The sequence below is a fragment of the Bufo bufo genome, chromosome 3, assembly GCF_905171765.1.
Source record: "Bufo bufo chromosome 3, aBufBuf1.1, whole genome shotgun sequence".
Lineage (NCBI taxonomy): Eukaryota > Metazoa > Chordata > Amphibia > Anura > Bufonidae > Bufo > Bufo bufo.
Window position 1 is genome coordinate 480,210,676 of NC_053391.1, and position 26,435 is coordinate 480,237,110.

At 39.9% G+C, this 26,435-nt stretch overlaps 1 protein-coding gene across 1 annotated transcript in view; it reads left to right on the forward strand.

The window, feature by feature from the left end:
* Positions 1-26,435, forward strand: part of CLYBL (citramalyl-CoA lyase) — a 453,107-nt gene that overhangs the window by 353,572 nt on the left and 73,100 nt on the right. The window contains 3 exon segments of the mRNA XM_040425256.1: positions 6,775-6,816; positions 6,818-6,862; positions 6,864-6,878. Of these exon segments, the coding sequence (XP_040281190.1) occupies positions 6,775-6,816; positions 6,818-6,862; positions 6,864-6,878 (102 nt within the window).

Below are 26,435 nucleotides of genomic sequence, written 5' to 3' on the forward strand. Positions count from 1 at the left end.
TGTTGGCATAAGGAGCTTTTACCGTTTTTTTTTAAACCAAGAGAAGCATTTCCATATACTTCCATTTATTCCTTTATCAGCTTTGCTGCCTTTTTGTTCTGTATTTTCTCAACGTGAGGGCTTATGCACACAAACATATTTTCTTTCCGTGTCCGTTTATTTATTTTTTCGGCCCGTATGCGGACCCTTCACTTCAATGGGTACACATAAAAATTTTAATTACTCTATGTGCAATCCGTTTACGTAAGTCGCATGGCCATCCCGAAAAAAAAAAATATAGAACCATGTCCTATTCTAGGCATTGTTACATGGATTAGCAAAAAAAAAACTGATGTAATAACGGATGTCACATAGACGTCTTCCATATTTTTGCGGATCCGTGTTTTGCGGACCGCAAAATACATACGGTTGTGTACATATGCCCTTATTGTAACTTTGAAATTTAACTTCTTCAATTTTCACCTGTTGTCTCCACTGATTTCTCAGTCTAGTATTTTTTCTTAAGCTGCTTCTGAACTATTCACAATGCGTCTGTAACAAAAATGATCATGCATTCAGTAGTGATCCAAACCTGTAGATCATTGACAGTAGATGTAGAATTCTTTTGACCACAGCTGATATTTGAATATATTTCAGATAATATCTTATATAACAAGTGTGTATGCACCTTACTTTCCAATTTAAGATCCCTGTGGACAACAATAATTTAACATCCTCTCTTAAAGTGACACTTCAGTTCTCCATAGAAATTTCACATTAAATTCTAAATGTAAAGTTAAAATACCCGGTTGCCCTTCTTTTTCATCTTTTTTTCTTCCCAGTCCACTCTTAAGTAAGGTAAAATAGCCACCAAGATCTCAGACTACCCTATGCACAGTATGCTTCGGTAGTCTAAGGCACACCCTTGATCTCAGACCACAATACCAAAACCACAGCTTAGAACCTCAGGTCTAGAGGTTATATAGAGGCTGCATCTCATTTACATTCTCCACTTTTAAACCACAGCAATGTCCTATCTGTCATGTTTTTGTGACAAAAAAGTACAATAAAAAATTAATGTAAAGGATAGCTTAACAAAAAAAACTGCAGCCGCTGACCACTGGAAACAGTGCAACTCCTTTGCGGTTGTGGTTGCATTTGTTCAGTACCAAACGTTAAGGCCAGAACTTGTCAGAGGCTATAGAGGAGCTCCAGTATTAATAGCAGCACAAGTTTGGATTAGACTTTTGTTGGGTAAATATTACCAAACTACTATGATAATGATGTCAGACTTATTGAATTACAGTAGTTTAGACATCTAAAATTGATATCTGGGCATTGTAGTACAATAGTGCTGCGAGCTTAGTACCAATGACCATAAAAAAGAAGAAAAAGGAATAAGGTCACTTCTCAGGGCACCTGAGAGAACAAACAGGAAGCGTTTAACCAGTGTTTTTAATTAGCGCCGATATTATTTCCTGAGCTGCTCTCTATTTCTTCTTTTTTTAATTGCTGACAGGTGTGTTTGCGTTTCATGACTGTTTTCAGCCAATAAAATCCTGGAAATGTTAAGTGGCACGTCAAACGTCTTTACCAAGCCTGTAAATAAGCTAATTGTATAAAATGCAGGATAGAATAGTAAAGTTATTGCAGGATGACCATTTATGATACTTTGTAAGGAATGCAGGACACTAGACACCGTCCACACACGATTATAGAGTGGCACTACAGCAGTGTTCACCGTGGCCAAAGGGACCATCCAGTTTCAACGTTGTAAGCGCATCGTATTACAAAATACTGATAAAAAATGAAGAAGAAGTCACTTAATAAATATGGGCCGCAATGATTTAAAAAGCAGAAACTGGTGTGGATAATAGAACATCTGGATTTGTACATCTGTGGTATGGATTTTACCATAGTTACATAGTTAATACGGTTGAAAAAATACATAAGTCCATCAAGTTCAACAAGCTTTATTTTTTGGGCTATGTGCTATTTGCAGTAGCAACCCAAATATGAAGGTACCCTGGCTTTTCACAGGGAGCAGATGGCACATCTTGGTCTTCACACTCCTATGGAGTTCCGGATGTATTTTCTGCAATAGTACTAAAGGGCTGGTAATACATGCCACTAATGTTTCCAGACCCTACGATAAAGGGGTAAAATGGTGGCCTCTCTAGCGCTGGCGTAGTGAATTTCTAGGTAAGTAATTATTATTATTTTCTTATTTTTACAAGGTGGTTTTTGAAGAATGGAGGTCCGTGTCAGCATTGCTTAGGGATTTTGTCACCATTCCAGATTTTTACTTAAATGAACAAAAGGGGCCCACTAGCAATAACATTGTTTTCCTAACCCTTTGTAAAGCATAAAATATTAAGATTATATAAAAGGTTCAGTAAATTACTGTACATTTTCTATTTACCCCTGATTTATACCTATATTACCTATACATTGTGCAACATAGTGCTGGAGAAAACTCTTGCGTCCTATATTAATCTATAGCCATTACTTTTAGAGGCAAATAGGTTAGCAAATAGCACTATTTTTTCACTTATATTGTAGAATATTTGTCAGATATGGATTGGTTTGGCAGGATGAAGTAGTAGTCTTACAGTGTGAGAAATTACACGGGTGATGATACAGCTGAAATTACTGAAAAATTGCATTTTATCTAAAACAATTATCAGTATTTGATGACTAGATTATGAAGAGATGTGCTTGAATTTCAACTCAGTCATGTCCTCTATTAACTGATAATATCCCTGTTGTGAGATGATACAGTAATAGGTGTTGTGCAGTGATTACTCTGGAGCCACAACACTTCTACACGTCTGTGTATCTCAGCATAATACGTATGGGTTAGTTCACAGTATACAGTACATTTATTTTCCATTATGATGCCAAGGGAGACAAGCACAGGTATGATCTGTATTAAATGTGTTCTTTTAAGAGTGCCAATATGCACATACATATACAAGAAACCAGATTAATACCTAAATATTATTTTAAAACATATTTTTTAAGAAAAACCTGCCTTACCTGTCCTCTGAGCATTCTTGGTTACTACTCCTTTCTCTGTTGATCAGAATTACTCAAATGTAGACAATATAGTGCATAGGAAACCAGTGGAACTGTTCATAAATCTAGATATTCCAATTTAATAAGCAGTGGATATTGGTCTGATACATGTTAGCCATTTTTATGAAGCAAAAGGCAAAGTATTGCATTTTCACATTTACAGGACTCAGGCTGTTTTTATTTCTTTATGTATTAATTGAATCAGTCCATTTAAAAGAATGCATTTCAGGTATTTTTCATCATTCTTCTCCATTGAGAGATATAGCTGCTATACCATATTTTTGTCCCTGAGGACATGTTTCGGAACGTTATGTATCTTTGTTTTGTTTTTTCCTACTTCAGCAATCATTACATTATCATCCTTTAAGTGCTCGCCCGTTTTGCTAGGCATAAAATAGTCTGTCATTCCATACATTACATATTGGCATCAGTCCCTTATCTGCAAAGATGAATTTTCTCTAGGTCAAGTGTAACTTCTGTACATGCTATGTCTGGTGCATCTATGCAGACATAAAGGCTGACCTTAACCATAAAGATCAGTAGTACTTCTTTCTAAATACTACATTTGATACCCAAAAACAGTTTCACTGTATCCATCAAATTCATACAGAGGCAGCGGTATCGTACAGTTAGCTGATATCAACAGATATATATTATTTATTTTCAAGGCCTGTCAGTTATGAAATCTAACCGCTATTGGAGAGTGAAGGAGGAGCAACAGGACATTAAAAATATTAGATATATTCTGTGTCCTATACCATCATTAAGTGATGTGGACTGTGACACTGTTATTTTTGGGGTAATTTCTCTCAACCAAAAATGTGAATAAGCATTGTCACTCCTAAGTGTTTTCTAATAAAACATAATTCTATATTTTACTATACTCTATGGTAAGTATTCCACTCAATTCTAAAGTGATAAACTCATGTATGTTATAACACAATGCAAACTGATAGCGCACAGTACAACAGATTCCTGCTCCTGGAGACATCTTTTGCTTTTTGACCGAGATGTTATGTCAATATTACAAGTCAGCCTATGGGGTACTTACTAAACTCTGCAGAACTTCCAGACTACTTCGCTTAGATTGTTCACCTGGGCAGACTTTTATCATGGTTGCTATTGTTTCAGAGCTGTGTTCTCCCGCCATCTCTCCCCGTCAGTGTGTACTTGCAATGGTTTTTTCTTTCCTGTTCTTGTAGTTAAGATTAAGAAATTAATTTAACATATCTAAAAATCAGCCACCCCTTCTTAGCTTTCTCCATTCTGGACAGACAAACATGTTCCCCTCCTTTCTCGGTGTTGACCTTTATTTCCAAGATAATTTTAGTGAAGAAAATAAAAAAAAAATCAGCTTTTTGGGCGCCCTGCCTCCTCCTTTCCACGCTCTCGCCTTTCTCTTTTCCGCCATCATTTCAGTGAAAAGCCTTTCATCTAAAGAATGTGTTACACATTTTAACACCTTTTTTTAAACTAATTCTTATTTTATTTGAAGTGAAGAGATTTATTTTTTTTGTACTACACCAGACATCCTTTTTTTTTTTTTTTTTTTTTTTATTCCTTCTCATTTTTATTTATGCGAAGCATAAAACTGGAAGCTGATGCACAACTGAAAGATGGGCTTACTTGTTTTTCTTTTGTGCTACAATCCCTTGCTTTCCTTTTGTCCTAAGTATGGGTACTTGTTTGACTGGCATGGCTTATTGGAGAATAACAAGCGTAACTCTGCTCTTTTGTCATTGGGACAATTCTCCCACAAATCCCGAACAGTGGGCATTCTTCCTCACACACTATTGGGTGTGCACTGGATTGAAAGAAGTGCTGAGGGCTGCTTACTTCATCCCCTCCCCAATCTCTTTGTTTTGTTTTTTTTCTCCCCTCTCCCCCCTCCCCAACACCTCCTCACTTTGCTTGGCCGGAAACATTTAATTGTCCCCTTTTGCAGTGAAAAAAAATATATATTAATTGAATGTTGCCTCCAAGCTCACCTTTTTAAGTTTTCTCACTAAGTAAATATTATGTGACCGAGAAGCAGGAGTTAAATTGCTTGTAAGGTATAAAGATTTTGGTGGGAAAGGCTAATGTAACATTTTAGATGTTCCCTCCTGTAAGCTGCTCTCGTATTTCCAGGTGGTATGATAATGTATGTTGTACAGGCTTAAAAACAGCAGGGAGCAGACCATTTTGTTCTTTCTAAGGCCTTCTCCAGGAAACAAAAGTGTAAAGCACCGAAACAACATGTGCTACATTTATCAGTTGTTATGTTCATGTGCACGATAGCAAAATCCACAGATTTAAAGCAAATGGTTGCATGTAATAGGTTCTATGTGAGAGGTGTCCACTGCATGTGACTGTTACATCACATTGTACATGTTTAAATTGAAACAGAAGTTTATATATGCCATTTAATTAGATTATTTTATTAAGGGGATTGGACACATTCTACCTACCTTAAAGATGTGATATTTTGATTTGGTGAAAGAGGGGAGGGTTCAAGTGATGGGGGGCTGTGAGTAGAAGCTAAAAGGGGAAGAACTAACACCTCTAATCCAGCTTCTGGTAAATAGGCTGCCAGCTTTTAGAATGAGTTTCCTTTCTATTAGTCAGAATATTATGCTAAGCCTTAAGCATTAGTTTTTTATGTTGCCATAGCAGCCCTGTTCCTGCAGGGTTGTGACCTGTGATGATTACAGTACAAAGCTTATAGGGCCTTGAAACCCCCTTTGAAGATGAAAGTCTTTGATGGTTTATATTTATGCAAATCTCTTAGATATGATTTACCCAACTGAGATTGAATAGAGAGACGATTAAAATTCCAAGTTCCTTTGATATCCATCAATGACGGAATAGTCCTTAAATATAAAAAATGAATTGGACAAACCTGTCTTTTGGTGTGTGTTTTTTCCTCTTTGTATTTAAATAGTATTGTCTTACCTGTGAGACTTTTATTATTGTGAAAAGCATATAACTGACATGTCCTCTATTTACTTGTTTCCTTAACTTTGCATGGTTACTGATCATGCAGAATTGGCGCTGAGGCTCTGTTATGTTCTTAGATGATAGAACTTAGAATTTGGACTAACCCCTTCGCTGCAGCTTAAGGCTGCCTCTGACATCTGCCTGCTTCAAAGTCTGTAACTTCTTCATAAGCCTTTTATAGGTATGTAAAAAGATCAAATAGAGAAAAGTGCAACCACTTTGTTAAATATGATAGACTGGGTCAATCTATCTCAGTGTCACGTATGAACTAGCAGAATACACGCTGAACTACACGAATATATGTGGGATCTTCATTCATTGTTTTCTGTTAGTCTGCTAATTTGCATTTAAGCCTGTGCATATCCTTGGAGAATATGCATGTGACATAAGATTTCGTAAGCTACTGTATTATAATGATATGCAAAAATAAATAAAAATGCAGCACTGAATTTCCTTGTATATGGTTATACATTTGCAGTTATTTTCATATATATATTTCTAAGAGTTGTTCACATCTCCATTAGAGACTCTGCTCAGGGTCTCTGTTGCAGATTCCCCAAAAAAAGGCCCCTGGCAAAAAAAGTCCTGCATGCAGGACATTTTTGTGTGGTAAAAAACAGGTTCCCAAACAGAATCTGAACGGACTCCATTGTGGTCAAATATGTTTCCCAAATCCTGGGCTATATACTTTACTATATTTATTATATATTTGTATTTATGGATTTCTTTTCATTTTAGTTTGCAGAAAAATTTCTACGCCACTTGAAAGGAAGGGAATTGGCCCCAACCAATATACTTGATAACTTTTGTGGAAACTGCTATGGGCCCTCCTTAACTTCAAGGTAAGAAAACGTGTGTGGAATTGTGGAGCTGCTTCACTGTGTTATGCAAAGACACCTGATGCAGGGACATTTTGGGGGTTTCTACTATTTTAATGTTTGGCTATGTTCACACCATTGTATATATTGAAGTGGCTTATATTGCTAAGTGCCCATAGACTATAATGATCATGACAAATGCCAAAAGATTATATCTCATTTGAGAATTTAGCATCAGATTTCTTGTTTTCACTGCATGAAACAGCCTAGACAACTGTGCTTTTTAATCCATGGGGACGCACGGTACACAGTTACATACTTTTGAGTTATGCTTTTGGCCAAATGTGAGAAGAGCCTAGGTGTATATCCACCTGTACCCAGGGGCGGACTGAGAATCAAGGGCCCCCCTTACAGGCCCCACCCATGTTCTGCTGCAAGCCCCACCCTTGTCCCGCCTCCCATGCCCCGCCTCAGCCACACCTTACACAATCTTTAATAAGATTTCAAAGTTAAAGCGACACAAAAGGCACCCAGACCCCTTCAGCTCATTGATGTGGTATGGGTACAGTGTGTTATGGGGGCTCTGTGGATGGCACTGTTGTGGGGGCTCTGTGGGTGGCACTGTTGTGGGGGCTCTGTGGGTGGCACTGTTGTGGGGGGGATCTGTGGGTGACACATATATAGCACCTTATGCTATATATGTGTCATCCACAGATCCCCCCATAACAGTGTCCCTGTGAGTGAATGATCCCCAATACAGGGTCTGGGGGCCAGCATCTGGTGTTGTAATGGCAGCGGGGCCCAGTGCAGTCACTGTATTCTATTCACCGGGCCCCGCTCACTGTAATACTAATATTCATATGTGAACAACTTGAAATCCTCTGCGATCCTCTCCCTCTGAGCTCTCTGTACTCACAAACTCAGTAGCAGGCCGGGCGGCAGCGCAACTCACTGACGTCACGCGCCTGCTCCGCCTGCTTCATTCATACAGTGAGAGGAGCAGGCGCGTGACGTCAGTGAGTTGCGCTGCCGCCCGGCCTGCTACTGAGTTTGTGAGTACAGAGAGGGAGAGGATCACAGAGGATTTCAAGTTGTCACATATGAATATTAGTATTACAGTGAGCGGGGCCCGGTGTAATAGAATACAGTGACTGCACCGGGCCCCGCTGCCATTACCAGGCCAGCATAACATTCGGAATCGGGGTGCTGGGCACAGTGCTCCAGACTAAAAAAAATACCTAGTAGCCATTGGCTCCTGAACTGAAAAATTTAGGAGCCAAATTACATTTTTAGTCGCCAAATCAAAACTGAATCAAAATTTTGGTATCGTGACAACGCTACACCGATCAGAATGGCGTAGGGTTGTTTCGATACCAAAGTTTTGATTCGCTTTCGTCACCATAAAAAAGTATTGCGATACTCAATACCGTGCAAAAAAAAAAACACCAAAAAAGCTGTGTGCATTTCGCATTTTATGAAACATTCGGCCCATAATAGAACAGTCCTATCCTATTTTTTGGGGTGACAAGGTGACTAAAAATGGCGAATGCTCACCGCATAGGAAATATTTTTTAATAATTTAATAGTTTGGACTTTTCGGACGCAGCGCTATGTAATATGTTTATTTATTGTTTATATATTTTATATGTAAAATTGGGAAAGGGGGGGATTTAAACTTAATATTTTAGGGTACTTTCACATTAGCGTTTTCATTTCCGGCATAGAGTTCCGTCACAGGGGCTCTATACCGGAAAAGATGTCTTCAGGTCAGTCTTTTTGACTGATCAGGCAAAGATAAAACCGCAGCATGCTACGGTTTTATCTCTGGCGAAAAAAACTGAAGATTTTGCCTGAATGCCGGATCCATCCTTCCGGTTGAACCGTTGCGATTTTCACGCATGGTTGCTAGGATGAAAGTCTATTCACTTTATTACTTTCCCTTATAACAACATGGTTTATAAGGGAAAATAATAGCATTCTTTAATGCAGAATGTGTAGTAGAAGGTCAATATAATAAACATTGGTGGCGCAGTGCGCCCCCCCCCTCCTAGTATAATAAACATATAAACATTGGTGGCGCAGTGCGCCCCCCCAACACCCCCAGTATAATAAACATATAAACATTGGTGGGCAGTGCGCCCCCCCCTCCTAGTATAATAAATATATAAACATTTGGTGGGCAGTGCGCCCCCCCCTCCCCAGTATAATAAATATATAAACATTGGGGGGCAGTGCGCCCCCCCCCCCTCCCTAGTATAATAAATATATAAACATTGGTGGGCATTGCGCCCCCCCTCCCTAGTATAATAAATATATAAACATTGGTGGCGCAGTGGGCAATGAGGGTTAAAAAAATAAATAAAAATTAACTCACCTCCACCAATTGATCGCGTAACAGCCGGTCTTCTGTACTTTCTTCAGGACGCAGGACCTGTGGTGACATCACTGTGCTCATCACATGATCCATCACCATGGTAATTGGGCCATGTGATGGAGCTCAGTGACGTCACCACAGGTCCTGAAGAAAGAACATGAGACCGGCAGCAGCTACGCGATCAATTGGAGGAGGTGAGTTAATTTTTATTTATTTATTTTAACCCTCATTGGCACTTCCCACTGCGCCACCAATGGTAATTATACTGGGGGGGGGGGGGGAGGCGCCGCACTCAATGTTGATTATACTGGGGGGGACGCCGCACTCAATGTTGATTATACTGGGGGGGGGAGGCGCCGCACTCAATGTTGATTATACTGGGGGGGGGGGGGGACGCCGCACTCAATGTTGATTATACTGGGGGGACGGGAGACGGGGACGCCGCACTGAATGTTGGATTATACTGGGGGGGACGCCGCACTCAATGTTGATTATACTGGGGGGGGGGGGGAGGCGCCGCACACAATGTTTATTATACTGGGGGGGGGGGGCGCCACCAATGAAGATACCTGAGCTGTTAATACAAATGCAGGAGGCGGGTGCCGGAATCAAATAGCCGGCACCCGACCTCTATGACAGGGAGCTGCGATCAGCGGCAGTTAACCCCCTCCGGTGCAGCTCCCTGTCATAGAGGTCGGGTGCCGCTATTTGATTCCGGCACCCGCCTCCTGTTTTGTATTAACAGCTCAGTTATCTTCATTGGCCACAGCCCCTCCCCCTGTCCCCTCTTCTTATTGGCCGCGGCAGCAGCAGCCAGGGGGAGGGGAGAGACTCTTCCACTGCGCTGCTGATAATAAATATTATTATTCTGCGGCGGGCCCCCATCCCGCCCGGGCCCTCGGACCATGCCCGAAGTGCCCGACCGTTCAGTCCGCCCCCTGCCTGTACCACAAATCCTGTAGATTTTCTTTGCAGAACTGTGCAGGGAAAATCTGCAGCAAATTACAGTATCACCAATGGGATTTTAAAAAATCTCATCCAAATGCAGATTTGTTCAGTGTGGAAATTGAAGTGCGGTGCAGATTTTTCAGTCTGTAACATGTTAATTTCTGATGCAGAATGAGCACAGATTTGTTGCCAGATTTTCCCTGTTAAATTCAGTGGGGAAGAAGACATCCATCATCTAATCCCAGTGTGGTGTATTTAGCTGTGGACCAATAGCAAAATCCGCAGGTGCAGGCAATTGTTCAAAAATAGGGTAAATCCACACAGGTTTTATCTACTGGGGAAATTTTCCACAGCAATTCCATCAAAATCTGGGAAATTCACAGTGACAAATCTGCATCAGATTGTGGGGATTTTGTTGTGGATTTCCCTATGCGCAAAACAAAATCAATATACTGACCTACCAACACCCTGGCAATGCTGTCGTAATGTTTTCATGTTCCTCTGCCAGTTTTTGTCTCCTGGTCTTCAGCAACGCTGGGTCAACACGTGACTGTATGTGTCATTGGAAGCGGGAATCATGGGAACATCACCTCACAAATAGCAGGGGATTACTAGGTGAATATACAGCTTTTTTCCCACAAAAGGAATTGACTGAAAAATCCACACAATTTGGTGCAGATTTGTCTAAGAACTTCCCTTCAGATTTTGCAGAAATGGCTATGGAAAATTTGCACACTAAATCTGACTTGTGTGGATATACCTTAATACCATTTTTACATCACTAGTAGTTCACCAGGTAAATAAATATGAGAACACCAGAACAGTGTCCACACTTAATAACATGAATGCACCTAGAGGCATAAATTGTGCCAAAATGTGATGCAATTTGGAAAATCTAGGTTTAGAGAAAGGCAGTAAAGGCAGTGTGGTTTAAGATGTGCCATTTGGCACCATAGGAGAGGGTCAGTAAGCATAGGCCCAAGGTTCCAGTCAGCTGGGGGGTTGCCCTTACCAAGGCGGGTGCTCCGACTACAGCCACACTAGCTTTCCCTTATCTTAGTCTAGAACCTGACAGGGAAAGATACTACAGGCATCAAGTCACTAGGCTAGGGAATATCTATCCACTGATAACTCACCCTGCTGACTACGGACGTGTGCATTTGCTAGCCGACTAGGGGACTAACCCAGTCACAATAACCTTATACTGTGCAGGGACCTTAGACCCTCTCATCAGTCTATGACTTTATCCATCATCTTTTTTTTTTTTTTTTTCGTTTAGCATTTATATTTTTTAGAAGTGTATTCAATTAAAAGTTAAGTTGTACTAACTAAGAGATCCCAGTTCTAAAACACATAGTATTTTTTTCTCTCTGGGTATACTAGTCTAGGGCACAGCTACTTTGACCCCACGCGCTATCACAAGGATTCAGCAACAAAATTGTGACATAAAATTCCATTACTAAGAAAGCCAACCAGTAGTTGGCATAAAGTTAGCCAAAAGTATCTGGTACTGCAACACATTGAGCACTGTGATCAATCCAGTGCAGGTCAAGACCGCCTGCCTAGCTTACACTGTCCACAGGCTCAGTCAATTTTTCGGGGTATGGAGGGTATACATATTCCCTAAAAAAGAATGACATGATTACCGTATTTTTCGCCCATAAGACGCCCCTGCGTCTTATGGGGCGAATACTAATGAGCGCTTCTATTACGGAAGCGCTCATTAGTACCAGAGGACTGGGAAGCGGTGAAGGCTCTGTACTCACCGCTTCCTGGTCCTCGGCTGTCGGCTGTGCTTGCCAGTTCACAGCACAGTCGAGAGCAGGAGGAGGAAGATCTTGGGCGGTGAGGAGCGGCGGCGTCCAGGAGCTGGAGAGGTAAGTGGTTTATTTATTTTATTCCTTATGAGGCTGATGGGGGCTCATATATAATGCTGGTGACAGGCAACGGGGACTCATATATAATGCTGGTAACAGGCAATGGGGGCTCATATATTACACTGGTGACAGGCAATTGGGCTCATATATAACGCTGGTGACAGGCAATGGGGGCTGATATTAGGCTGCTGGGGGCTGGTGACAGGTAATGGGGGCTGATATGAGGCTGCTGGGGGCTAATGAAAGGTAATGGGGGGCTGAAGAGAGGCTGCTGGGGCCTGGTGACAGGCAATGGGGGCTGATATGAGACTGCTGGGGGCTGAATAGAGAGGCTGCTGAGTGGTGATATGAGGCATATGGGGCTGATAAGAGGCATGGGGCTCTTATCTGAGGTCTGATTGGAGGTCATTCACATTGGGGGTCTGATCTGAGGTCTTATTAACATTGAGGGTCTTATTGGGGCTGTCAGCTGAGGTCTGATTAACACTGGGGGCCTGACAGAGTTCTAATAAAAAAAAATATTCTTATTGTCTTCCTCTAAAACCTAGGTGCATCTTATGGGCGGTGAGTCTTATAGGGCGAAAAATACGGTATATTAAACTGTAAAATAATATGTCATTTATAATAAAAATGATGTTGATGGCAACATTAGGCTACATTATATTGGCACAAGTTTGCATGTACAATTTTGAGTGTGTCCCATTTCATTTGGTGTATCCCTTTCATTTGGTGTATCATATATCAACATAAATGCAGTACAATCTGCAGGCAGCATGTTATAGAGCAGGAGGAGGTGAGGCAGATTGATATATAGTGTGAGCACATATGAACATGGGACCAACACAGATGCCTTCAGATAAAATAAACTTGAAAGGCAAGCACTCAAACTATCATGGAGCAGGCACACTATTTAATACTATAGTACAGGGTATCACAATAATAACATCACTTAAAATATATAGCATATAACACTACAAACACTAGAATTCGATAAAAATTTGATAAAAATAATTAAAAAAAATTGTAAAAAAAAATCGTAGAGGGATAAGGTGCAAGATAAGTTCCTGTCAAAATAAATTATATCAGTAGATGTCCTTATTAGTGCATCTGGTATTAGCGCTGAATACTGGCCGCCTGCACGCTTTGATATAGTATTGAATCCAAAATCACAGATAACAGTTTTGATAGCCGCAGTATATTGTACGGATAAATGATTGCTCACACGAGCACTCACCCCACCTGATGGTATGTGATGTTCACACTGACTAGCGTGCGCTCAGGTGTAGGTGTTCCGGGCAAGTCAATACCTGCGTAGCGGTAAGATTTTCTTGCAATTGCCTGGACTGTCTCTGTATTCTGCTCCGTGCACAGTTCTCGCGAGAATTTGGATTCGAATTCACGGGTGCAGATCACTTTTTGCCTTCACTTTCCGAATTACTGAAGAGTCGTCTCACCAGATTAAATTATAGAGTTGAAATCGCATGGCCATGCTTCAATTGGTTGTGGGATCTTTCAGAGCATCGGCATATAGCACCAGACGCGTTTCGAGGTCTTGCTGACCTCTTCCTCAGTGGTTATGCTCCAAATGCCCAGACCCCACTATTTATACTCTACTCAATGAAAAGTAATTTCTGGAGAACGGATCTCAAGGTGAGCTGAATGGTCACAGGTAAGTCCTGGAGTAGCGGATTCCAAGAAGACAAATTCGATCTGATGTGATTTTGCTGCGATTTTTTCAACAAATGCGTTTTTGTCACCAAGACTGCTGAATCGAAATAGTGATTCATTTTTATATATCAGATATTCGATTTAGATGCGTTTTTTTTATGCGTTTTTTTTTCGACAGATGCGTTTTTATCTCCTAGACTGCTGAATTGGACAAATAATTCATTCTAATATCCAAAAAATTCAAATTCATTTTCATTCTTTAAATATCAGCATAAACCGTATTCATACAGATTTTTCAATCTTATCTATACCAATATTCAAAGTACATACAAATATCTAAAATGGACATACATATAGGGATATATAAAAATTGATAACTGAATAATTCAATAAATAATCGATGAACTTTCGATTCCTGAGATCCTGCAGGTATAATGGGATGGAGGCCTGCCTCCGAGGGGACCGCAGCGTCACCCAAATGTCAACACTGCGGTCTACCGTCAAAAGCAGGCGCCCACCCCCACTCACAGGAAACCAAAGAATCTCTAGCTCAGCATTGAGACCTGCTGGAAGCAAACTCCCAAACTCATAAATTAGTCTGGATTCAATCCTAGACATTCGATGATATGATCACCACCCCTCCAGTGTGGATCTACCTTCTCCAGTGCCGCAAATGTCAGTTAGTAGGGTCTTTGTTGTGGAATTCCCTAAAATGTCTCGACGAAGAATGTTTGTCGAACCCATTCTTAATCTTGGTCATATGTTCAGATAATCTTATTTTAATGGTCGTTTTGTTTGTCCAATATATTGTTTCTGACATGGGCACTGGATAATGTAGATGACACTGGAGGAGTTGCAGGATAGGACTATCCCTGATTTTTCAAGAGAACTAATTTTGTGTAGATGTTACTTCTAGTGTTCTCTTGGGGAATGTTGTATTCTTACAAGCAATGCACCTCCCAGACCTAAAGAAGCCATTCATGTTTGTCCAATTTTGAAACATAGAGACTTTCTTTCCCTTTTGTTGTTTAATAGAAGGCGCTATTTTGAGGCCTAAATTAGGCGCTTTCGTGAAAGATATTAAGGGGACCTTTGGTACCAAATGGCCTATTGTTTTGTCGTCCAGTTTATAATGCCAATGTTGTTTCAAAATATACTGGACTTTCTTGTAATGCGCATTGAATGGTAGAATGACTCTCAACTCCATTTCTTTTGATGTTTATATTTGTATTCTCATTTTTATTATCAGAGAAAAAGGTCTCTCTCTCTAGCATCTTGACCCGATCCAATGCATTATTAACTATTTCTTCAGGGTATTCTTTTTCAATAAATTGGTCTTTCATTTTTATGGCCTCTTCTTCAAATTTACTCTCATTCGTACAATTTCTTTTAATCCTATGGAACTGCCCCGTCGGAATATTTATTAGCCAGCTAATAAATATTCCGACGGGGCAGTTCCATAGGATTAAAAGAAGTTGTACGAATGAGAGTAAATTTGAAGAAGACCTTTTTCTCTGATAATAAAAATGAGAATACAAATATAACATCAAAGAAATGAGTTGAGAGTCATTCTACATTCAATGCGCATTACAAGAAAGTCCAGTATATTTGAAACAACACTGGCTTTCGAATGTCTAGGATTGAATCCAGATGAATTTATGAGTTTGGGAGTTTGCTTCCAGCAGGTCTCAATACTGAGCTAGAGATCTCTGGTTTCCTGTGAGTGGGGGTGGGCGCCTGCTTTTGACGGTAGACCGCAGTGTTGACATTTGGGTGACGCTGCGGTCCCCTCGGAGGCAGGCCTCCATCCCAATATACCTGCAGGATCTCAGGAATCAAAAGTTCATCGATTATTTATTGAATTACTCAGTTATCAATTTTTATATATCCCTATATGTATGTCCATTTTAGATATTTGTATGTACTTTGAATATTGGTATAGATATGATTGAAAAATCTGTATGAAATACGGTTTATTGCTGATATTTAAAGAATGAAAATTAAATTACATTTTTTGTGATATTAGAATGAATTATATGTCCAATTCAGCAGTCTAGGAGATAAAAACGCATCTGTGGAAAAAAAACGCATAAAAAAAAAACGCATCTAAATATCTGATATATGAGAATGAATCACTATTTAGATTCAGCAGTCTTGGTGACAAAAACGCATTTGTTGAAAAAATCGCAACAAAATCACATCAGATCGAATTTGTCTTCTTGGAATCCGCTACTCCAGGACTTACCTGTGACCATTCAGCTCACCTTGAGATCCGTTCTCCAGAACTTACTTTTCATTGAGTAGAGTATAAATAGTGGGGTCTGGGCATTTGGAGCATAACCACTGAGGAAGAGGTCAGCAAGACCTCAAAACGCGTCTGGTGCCGATGCTCTGAAAGATCCCACAACCAATTGAAGCATGGCCATGCGATTTCAACTCTATAATTTAATCTGGTGAGACGACTCTTCAGTAATTCGGAAAGTGAAGGCAAAAAGTGATCTGCACCCGTGAATTCGAATCCAAATTCTCGCGAGAACTGTGCACGGAGCAGAATACAGAGACAGTCCAGGCAATTGCAAGAAAATCTTACCGCTACGCAGGTATTGACTTGCCCGGAACACCTACACCTGAGCGCACGCTAGTCAGTGTGAACATCACATACCATCAGGTGGGGTGAGTGCTCGGTGAGCAATCATTTATCCGTACAATATACTGCGGCTATCAAAACTGTTATCTGTGAATTTGAATGCAATACTATATCAAAGCGTGCAGGCGGCCAGTATTCCAGCGCTAATACCAGATGCACTAATAAGGACATCTACTGATATAATTTATTTCGACAGGAACTTATCTTGCACCTTATCCCTCTACGATTGTTTTTATTATTTTTATCGAATTTTTATCGAATTCTAGTGTTGTAGTGTTATATGCTATATATTTTAAGTGATGTTATTATTGTGATACCCTGTACTATTAGTATTAAATAGTGTGCCTGCTCCATGATCGTTTGAGTGCTTGCCTTTCAAGTTTATTTTATCTAGTGTGCACGTATTGAATAGGGTGATTCAATTTTAGGTTTAAGGGCTCTTTCACACTTGCGTTGTTCTGTTCCGGCATAGAGTTCCGTCGTCGGGGCTCTATGCCGGAAGAATCCTGATCAGGATTATCCCCATGCATTCTGAATGGAGAGAAATCCATTCAGGTTGCATCAGGATGTCTTCAGTTCCGGACCAGAACGTTTTTTGGCCGGAGAAAATACTGCAGCATGCTGCGCTTTTTGCTCCGGTCAAAAAACCTGAACACTTGCCGCAAGGCTGGATCCGGAATTAATGCCCATTGAAAGGACGTTTAGCTTTTTCTGAATAGCGTCCTGGCAGCCATGGTAACCAAAGTCCTTTTTGCCATGGTAAAGTGTAGTGAGGAGCGGGGGAGCAGTATACTTACCGTCCGTGCGGCTCCCGGGGCGCTTCAGAGTGACATCAGGGCGCCCCACGCGCATGGATGACGTGATCGCATGGATCACGTCATCTATGCGCATGGGGCGCTCTGACGTCATTCTGGAGCGCCCCGGGAGCCACATGGACGGTAAGTATACTGCTCCCCCGCTCCCCACTACTACTATGGCAACCAGGACTTTAATAGCGTCCTGGCTGCCATAGTAACACTGAACGCATTTTTAAGACGGATCAGTCTTCAAATGCTTTCAGTTCACTTGCGGTGTTACAGATCCGGCGGGCACTTCCGGCAAATAGAGTACACGACGGATCTGGACAACGCAAGTGTGAAAGAGGCCTTAGCACCTATTTCATAGCCATAGGGGGTGAGCCATTCCATTATTTCTCCTCCAACAGATGCCTTCAGGTCAGCCAGTTTCATAGGGACAAGTCTGCTGACAGATGCCCTTTAAAGGGTAACTGTCATATTTTTTTAATTTGCTAGTTTATTAGAGCTAGGCATGTATACCGGAGTTAGTCTGTCAATGATTGCTAACAGATCTGTAATTGCCTTATAATAACAGCTTTCATTAATGTCTCCTGTCCCTTTCCACTGTTCCCTTAAAAGACCGTTGCTAGGGCTCATCTGTCTCCCAACTTAATGTAAACAGAAGACGGAGGGGCGGTCCTTCACAATGCATGCCTGCATTAGGCTTCAGAGTGAGGAGGCGTGTCTTTAGGTAATCCAATCTGATTGGCTGGCAGGAAGCTGCTGGCTACAGCAAGTGTGTATAGAAAGTAAGGGAAGGCAGTTTTGGCCTCAGAGAACTGGCAGACGAGCAATCTTGAGAAGATCCTCATATTGTAGGATTAAAGACAGCCGTAACTAAGGGAAAAACTCAAGGAAAACAGTGGTATGGGAAGAAACTAAAGATTTCTTTATGCATAATGCTGCTGCAGCAGTAACATATGCTAAAATTAATTTCTTTATGAAAACATGATAGTTATCGTTTAAGATTAAGATGCATTTTATAATTAGAGGAATATATAATTAAGTTAAACATATCTCTGTATTATTTAATCATTAGATGCACCATGTAGTGTCATTAAGATAATGGTGGCTCATGTAGGGAGTCACAGTAATACAATGCTATGATCCTCCCATCTTGGCAGCTTTCAGTGCACTTACTAGTCTCTATATAATGTAATACGAACTGATTGGAGACAGATCTGTGTGTAGATTACCAAAAAACAACACAAGCACTAGAAAAGCAGGACATTGCAGTGGGTTCAAAAGCAACAGACAATGGGAAAGATTTATCAAACTGGTGTAAAGTAGAACTGGCTTAGTTGCCCATAGTAACCAATCAGATTCATCTTCCAAAGGAACTGTGAAAAATGAAAGGTGAAATCTGATTGGTTGCTATGGGCAACTAAGTCAGTTCTACTTTATACCACTTTGATAAATCTCCCCCAATATGTCATACTTTATCACTGGGAAACATTGTATTGGTGCAAACTTTACTACTGATTTAACTATCTTCTTGGAATAATATAAAAGCATATGGACCTGGCAGACCTTAACCACTTCACATCCGGGCCATTTCGTCCTTCCTGACAGACATTTTTTGCAAATCTGACATGTGTCACTTTATGTGGTAATAACTTTTAAATGCTTTTACTTATCCAAGCCATTCTGAGATTGTTTTCTCGTCACATATTGTACTTCATGACAGTGGAAAAACGGAGTCAAAAAATTAATTTTGGATTTTTTTAAAATACCAAATTTACCAAAAATGTCCAAATTTCAATTTCTCTACTTTTAGAATAGATAGTAATACCTCAAAAAATAGTTATTACTTCACATTCCCCATATGTCTACTTCATGTTTGGATCATTTTGTGAATGTCATTTTATTTTTTTGGGACGTTAGAAGGCTTAGAAGTTTAGAAGTAAATCTTTCAGAAAATTTCCAAAACCTACTATTTAAGGACTAGTTCAGGCCTGAAGTCACTTTGTGAGGCTTACATAATAGAAACCACCCAAAAATGACCCTATTTTAGAAACTACACCCCTCAAAGTATTCAAAACTGATTTTACAAATGTTGTTAACCCTTTAGGTGTTCCGCAAGAATTACTGGAGAATGGAGATGAAATTTCAGAATTTAACTTTTTTGGTAGATTTTCCATTTTAATTTTTTTTTTTTTGCTAACAAAGCAAGGGTTAACAGCCAAACAAAACTCAATCTTTATTGCCCTGATTCTGTAGTTTGCAGAAACACCCCATATGTGGTCGTAAACTGCTGTATGGCCACACGGCAGGGCGCAGAAGGAAAGAAACGCCATATGGTTTTTGGAAGGCAGATTTTGCTGGGCCGGCCACATAGGGCTAATTTTTTTCGGTATGAGATGACGGTTTGATTGGTACTATTTTAGGGTGCATATGACTTTTTGATCGCTTGCTATTACACTTTTTGTGATGTAAGGTGACAAAAAAAGGCTTTTTTGACACTGTTTTTATTTTTATTTTTTTACGGTGTTCATCTGAGGGGTTAGTTTATGTGATATTTTAATACAGCAGATTCCTACGGACGTGTCAATACCTAATATGTATACTTTTTTTATTTACTTACGTTTTACACAATAACAGCATTTTTGAAACAAAAAAATGATATTTTAGTGTCTCCATATTCTAAGAGCCATATATATATATTTTTTGGGGTGATTGTCTTATGTAGGGGCTCACTTTTTGCGGGATGAGGTGACTGTTAGTTTGGTACTATTTTGGGGGGCATACGCCTTTTTGATCGCTTGGTGTTGCACTTTTAGTGATGTAAGGTGACAAAAAAAAGTGGGGATTTTTTTGGAACAGTTTTTATTAAATTTTTTAGACGGTGTTCATCTGAGGATTTAGGTCATGTGATATTTTTATAGAGCCGGTCGTTACAGAAGTGGCAATACCTAATATGCATACTTTATTTTATTTATTTAAGTTTTACATAATAATATCATTTTTTAAACAAAAAAAAATCATGTTTTAGTGTTTCCATAGTCTGAGAGTCATAGTTTTTTTACATTCTTTGGGTCATGTGATATTTTTATAGAGCTCATTGTTACGGACATGGTGGTACCTAATATGTTTTTATATTTATTTCACTTTAACACAATAATAGCATTTTTGAAACAAAAAATTATGTTTTAATGTCTCCATGTTCTGAGAGCTATATTTTTTTTTTATTTTTTGAGCGATTTTCTTATGTAGAGGCTCATTTTTTGCAGAATAAGGTGACTTTTTTATTGGTACCTTTTTTTGGGACATACGCCCTTTTGATCACTTGTTGCACTTTTTGTGACGTAAGGTGACAAAAATGGCTTTTCTTGACACCGTTTTTATTTTTTATGGTGTTTATCGGGCAGGGTGGATTATATAATATATTTATAGAGCCGGCCGTCACGGACGCAGCAATACCAAATATGTCTATTATTTTTATTTTTTCCTATTTTTTTTAATTTTTTTTATTTACTTAATTGGGGAATTTTTTTTTTAATGTGAAACCTTTTTTTAATTGTTTTTTTAGAAATGTTCTTTTATTATTTATTATTATTTTTTTTATTTTATTTTACACTGTGTCCCCCATAAGGTCATACAAGACCTCTGGGGGACATTTCACTTAATTTTTTATTTTTTTTTCACTATTGATTTCTCCTGTAACTGGGGCTGACATAGAGGCTGTACAGCAGAATACAACACTGTACAGCCTCAGTGCAAGGCTGATCGAGGTCTGTGAAAGACTCTGAACGTCCATTCAGAGTTAAACATCCACCCATAGGACGTTTATATCCTATGGGCGGATGTGAAGTGGTTAATGGGGTTTTGTCACTTCAGCAAATAGCATTTTATGTAGAGAAAGTTAATACAAGGCACTTACTAATGTATTGTGATTGTCCATAATGCTTCCTTTGCTGGCTGGATTCATCACATTATACACTGCTCGTTTCCATGGTTATGACCACTGTGCAATCCATCAGTGTGTCTGTTCTTGCATACTATTAAAAAAAAAAGCACCAGCCTATGTGCACTCCCACGTTCCCGTCACCAGAGAGGCCGTCATTTTTTCCTATAGTGTGCAAGCATGGCCACCACTGATGGATTGCAGGGTGGTCATAACCATGGAAACGAGCAGTGTAAAATGCAATGGAAAAATGAATCCAGCCAGCAAAGGAGGCAATATGTACAATCACAGTACATTAGTAAGTGCCTTGTATTAACTTTTTCTACATGATAAATGGCACTTGCTGAAGTGACAAAACCTCTTTAAAGGGGTTGTCCGGGTTTTGTTTTTGTTTTTTTATTTCCCCCAGCCAGTGCTACGTGTGGAGAAATCCATACTCACCTGCTCCCTGCCACTCTGTTCCAGCTCCATGGACCCAGGCTCTCCTCATTGGAATTTCAATCACTCAGTCCCATTTTTCAACTTCCATACAGAAGGGGTCGTGTACACTGCTGCAGCCATTGACTGACCTCAGTAGTGACGTGTCCTCCTCAGAAGGCATGTGACGCAGCATTCACATGCTGCTGGGGGACACATAAGCGTTGAGGCCAGTCATTGGCAAGTGACCTTGTCCGTGCAGAAATTAAGAAACGCGGACCAGAAGAACAGTTAAGACAGCCATGGAGCTGGAATGGAGTGGTAAGTATGGATTTTGCCACAGGTACCATGGGGGAGTTTGGGGAAAGTCAAAAATCAAATATAGGGTCAGTTTTTACATAAAAAAAATGCAAAAATCTATAAATAAAATATTTATTATAGCAGTGACACTTCTCCTGGGCCCCTATGTGAAACCAAAACCTTTACATGCCTCCCACAACCATAAAGTGATGCTTTTAGAGCCACTGTCCTCCATTTTGATAGACTGTCTTTTCGCCACCTCAACCACGAGGAATAAAGAGCAGTGACAACCTCTTCATTCACTGTCGCCACCACGCTGCTTACATCGTTGTGCTAAATTCCACTACACTACTTTTTTTTACATTCATTTTGTGGCAAAATATGTTTGTCTGCTGAAAGGAGCAAAATAATGAGCTCCAAGAATTTGTCTTCCAAAATGCAAAAAATTCCCAGGAGATTTTGCAGAACAAAAAACATATTTAGTTTCTGGTCGATCATAATGATGACCAAGCAGTGTGAATGCGAGAAAAATGCTTAATCAATGATAAAAAATAGAACTGTGGTTTATCGTTGATCTTCATTGATCTTGCCACCATAAAAATCATTGTTATCCATGACATGATCTGTAAATGTAAATGCCACTTGTGCTACAATAGGCAATGCGGTATGGTGTATTACTCTCATCACTCAGCCAAGAGGAAACTTCTCCCCACTGACTGTGACAATCGCTAAGATGAAAATAGTTCCTGGTGGATATAGCTTGAAAGATTTTATCCCAAGCAGCCCGTGGGGATGATATCAGGGCTAGATGTGACAAGGGTGAGAGATACTTCTAACTTCTTTTCATAAAAAAAGAGGAAACAGACTCAAATAAATATAACGCAGGGCCTGTTCACATCTGTGTCAGGGGCTCCGTTCAGGGCCTCCGTCACAATTCTGTCAAAATCAGTGATGAAAAAGTGAATTCTGGTGACAAAGTGAACTCTGGGACAGAAACCAAAAGGATTCTATTATAGGTAATGGGATCAGTTTGCCTCCGTTTGTGTCAGTTATGTGCCAAATCCAGCATTCCATTATTTTCGTTTTTCTGCTCCTATAACCTTTTTATTTGGAAATGATCTTGCTTTATAATAGCTGCATCCTTTTTTGTTTTATAGAGAATATGTCAGTATTTTTGACAGTCGTCCCTGCTTCCCCATTCCCCAAGTAGTTAGCACTGCTAAATAGGTTCTATGGAAAGAAGTGCAAACATATCCATGTTTGTCATCAACTAATAATGCACATCTTTAAAAAAAAATATACGTTTATTCACTCCAGCCCTGTATACAAATGCCCTTGAAGGGTTCACAGCATTCCTTACTCCGTGAAGTTACATAGTTACATAGTTAATACAGTTAAAAAAAAGACATACGTCCATCAAGTTCAACCAAGGGATAGGTGGGGAAGCGAATCCCAGAAGGAAGTAAGACTCAGATTTCTACATGTTTTCATAAGCATTAATGTTTTTTACGTTTAAGAATTCGTCTAAGCCTTTTTTGAAACTGTCCACTGTTCCTGCTGTGACCACGTCCTGAGGAAGTCTATTCTACAGCTTCACAGTTCTTACAGTAAAGAAGCTTTGACGCTTCTAGAGACTGAACTTTTTCTTCTTCAGTCGGAGGCAGTGCCCCTTGTCTTTTGAGCATATTTTACATGGAACAGCTTTTCGCCGTATTTTGTATGGCCCATTTATATACTTGTATAGGTTAATCATGTCCCCCATTAGAAGTCTCTTCTCGAGACTAAATAAATTCAATTATTTATAACTAAGACCCTTATCATTTTAGTCGCTCTCCTCTGTACTTTTTCCAGCTGCAGTGCATCCTTTCTATGTACTGGTGCCCAGAACTGGACTGCATATTCCAGATGAGGCCGCACCAGCACTTTGTAAAATGGTAATATAACATCTCTGCCCCGTGAGTCCATGCCTCGTTTAATGCATGACAATATCCTGGTGGCCTTAGAAGCAGCTGATTGACATTGTATGCTGTTATTTAATCTACCATCTACAAGGACACCCAAATCCTTCTCTATAAGTGACTCTCCCAGTGCTACATCACCTAGGACATATGATACATGGAGATTATTACTACCAAGATGCATAACTTTACATTTGTCCACATTGAACCTCATTTGCCAAGTTGATGCCCAATCACTCAGAGTGTTCAAGTCAGCTTGTAGTTTGTGGACATCTTCCATAGACTGTACAGTTCTACGCAGCTTAGTGTCATCTGCAAAAATAGATATGGTGCTATTAATCCAGTCCTCAATATCAATAATAAATAAATAATAAAGGGCCCAGCACTGAACCTTGGGGTACACCACTTATAACCCCAGAACATTCTGAATAGGAATCATTGACCACAACTCTCTGGACACGGTCCTTCAGCCAGTTTTCAATCCAGTTACAAACTATACTTTCCAAGCCTATAGACCTTACTTTACTTATTAAGCGTCTATGAGGGACAGTATCAAAAGCCTTTGCAAAATCCAGAAACACTACATCCACAGCCGCCCCTCTGTCCAGGCTACTACTCACCTCCTCATAAAAACAAATCAGTAACTTCTGTCCTTGGTAAACCCATGCTGGTTATCACCTATAATATTATTTATAGTCACATACTCCTGTATATAGTCCCTTAACCTGTTACGGACAGGTACGCCCTGATGTCCTGGTACTTAAGGACACGCGGCGGGCGGTGATCGGAACCCGGTGCCTGCTCAAATCATTGAGCAGGCACCTTGGAAAAATGCTCGGGGGGGACCCGTGAATTCAGACCGGCGGTTTGCGGCTTTTACCTTATGCAGCGGGTGGCGGTGCCATCGGGTCCCCATGTGGCTGTAGGGGGGACCCGATGGCATGGAAAGCAGCGCAATGCCCTCCTTAGTCATCAGCGCTGCCTTCCGGTGACGAGCCTGTGAGATCCAGCCCCCTGGATCTCACAGGCCGGAAGCTGTATGAGTAATACACACAGTACAGCCAATGCATTCCAATACAGAAGTATTGGAAATCATTGTAAAAGGGATCAGACCCCCAAAAGTTGAAGTCCCAAAGTGGGACAAAAAATAAAGTAAAAAAAAGTTGAAAAAATAAAGTTTTCCCCCCAAAAAATTAAGTGTCAAGTAAAAATAAACAAAAATGTAATTTTCCCCAAATAAAGTTAAAAAGAATTAGAAAAAAATAGGGGGGGGGGGGGGAAGTAGACATATTAGGTATCGCCGCGTCCGTATCGACCAGCTCTATAAACATATGACATGACCTAACTCCTCAGATGAACACCGTAAAAAAATAAAATAAAAACTGTGCTAAATAAACCATTTTTTTGTCACCTTACATCACAAAAAGTACAACAGTAAGCGATCAAAAAGGCGCATGCCCACCAAAATAGTACCAATCTAACAGTTACCTCATCCTGCAAAAAATGAGCCCCTACCTAAGACAATCGCCCCAAAAATTAAAAAAAACTATGGCTCAGAATATGGAGACACTAAAACATGATATTTTTTTGTTTCAAAAATGATATTATTGTGTAAAACTTACATAAATAAAAAAAGTATACATATTAGGTATCGCCGCATCCGTAACGACTGCCTCTATAAAGATATCACATGACATAACACCTCAGATGAACACCGTAAAAAAATAAAAACTGTGTAAAAAAAAAAGCTATTTTTGTCACCTTACATTACAAAAAGTTTAATAGCAAGCGATCAAAAAGTGATATGCACCCCAAAATAGTGCTAATCAAACAGTCATCTCATCCTGCAAAAAATGAGACCCTACTTAAGATAATCGCCCAAAAACTGAAAAAACTATGGCTCTCAGACTATGGAGACACTAAAACATGATTTTTTTTTGTTTAAAAAATGAAATCATTGTGTAAAACTTACATAAATAAAAAAATTGTATACATATTAGGTATCGCCGCGTCCGTGACAACCTGCTCTATAAAAATTCCACATGATCTAACCTGTCAGATGAATGTTGTAAATAACAAAAAAAAAAAACGGTGCCAAAACAGCTATTTCTTGTTACCTTGCCTCACAAAAAGTGTAATATAGAGCAACCAAAAATCATATGTACCCTAAACTAGTACCAACAAAACTTCCACCTTATCCCATAGTTTCTAAAATGGGGTCACTTTTTTGGAGTTTCTACTCTAGGGGTGCATCAGGGGGGCTTCAAATGGGACATGGTGTCAAAAAAACAGTCCAGCAAAATCTGCCTTCCAAAAACCGTATAGCATTCCTTTCCTTCTGCGCCCTGCGGTGTGCCCGTACAGCAGTTTACGACCACATATGGGGTGTTTCTGTAAACTACAGAATCAGGGCCATAAATATTGAGTTTTGTTTGGCTGTTAACCATTGCTTTGTAACTGGGAAAAAAAAATATAACAATGGAAATTCTGCCAAAAAAGTGAAATTTTGAAATTGTATTTGTAAAATCTGTTTTGAATACCTTGAGGGGTGTAGTTTCTAGAATGGGGTCATTTTTGGGTGGTTTCTATTATGTAAGCCTCACAAAGTGACTTCAGACCTGAACTGGTCCCTTAAAAAGTTGGTTTTTGGGG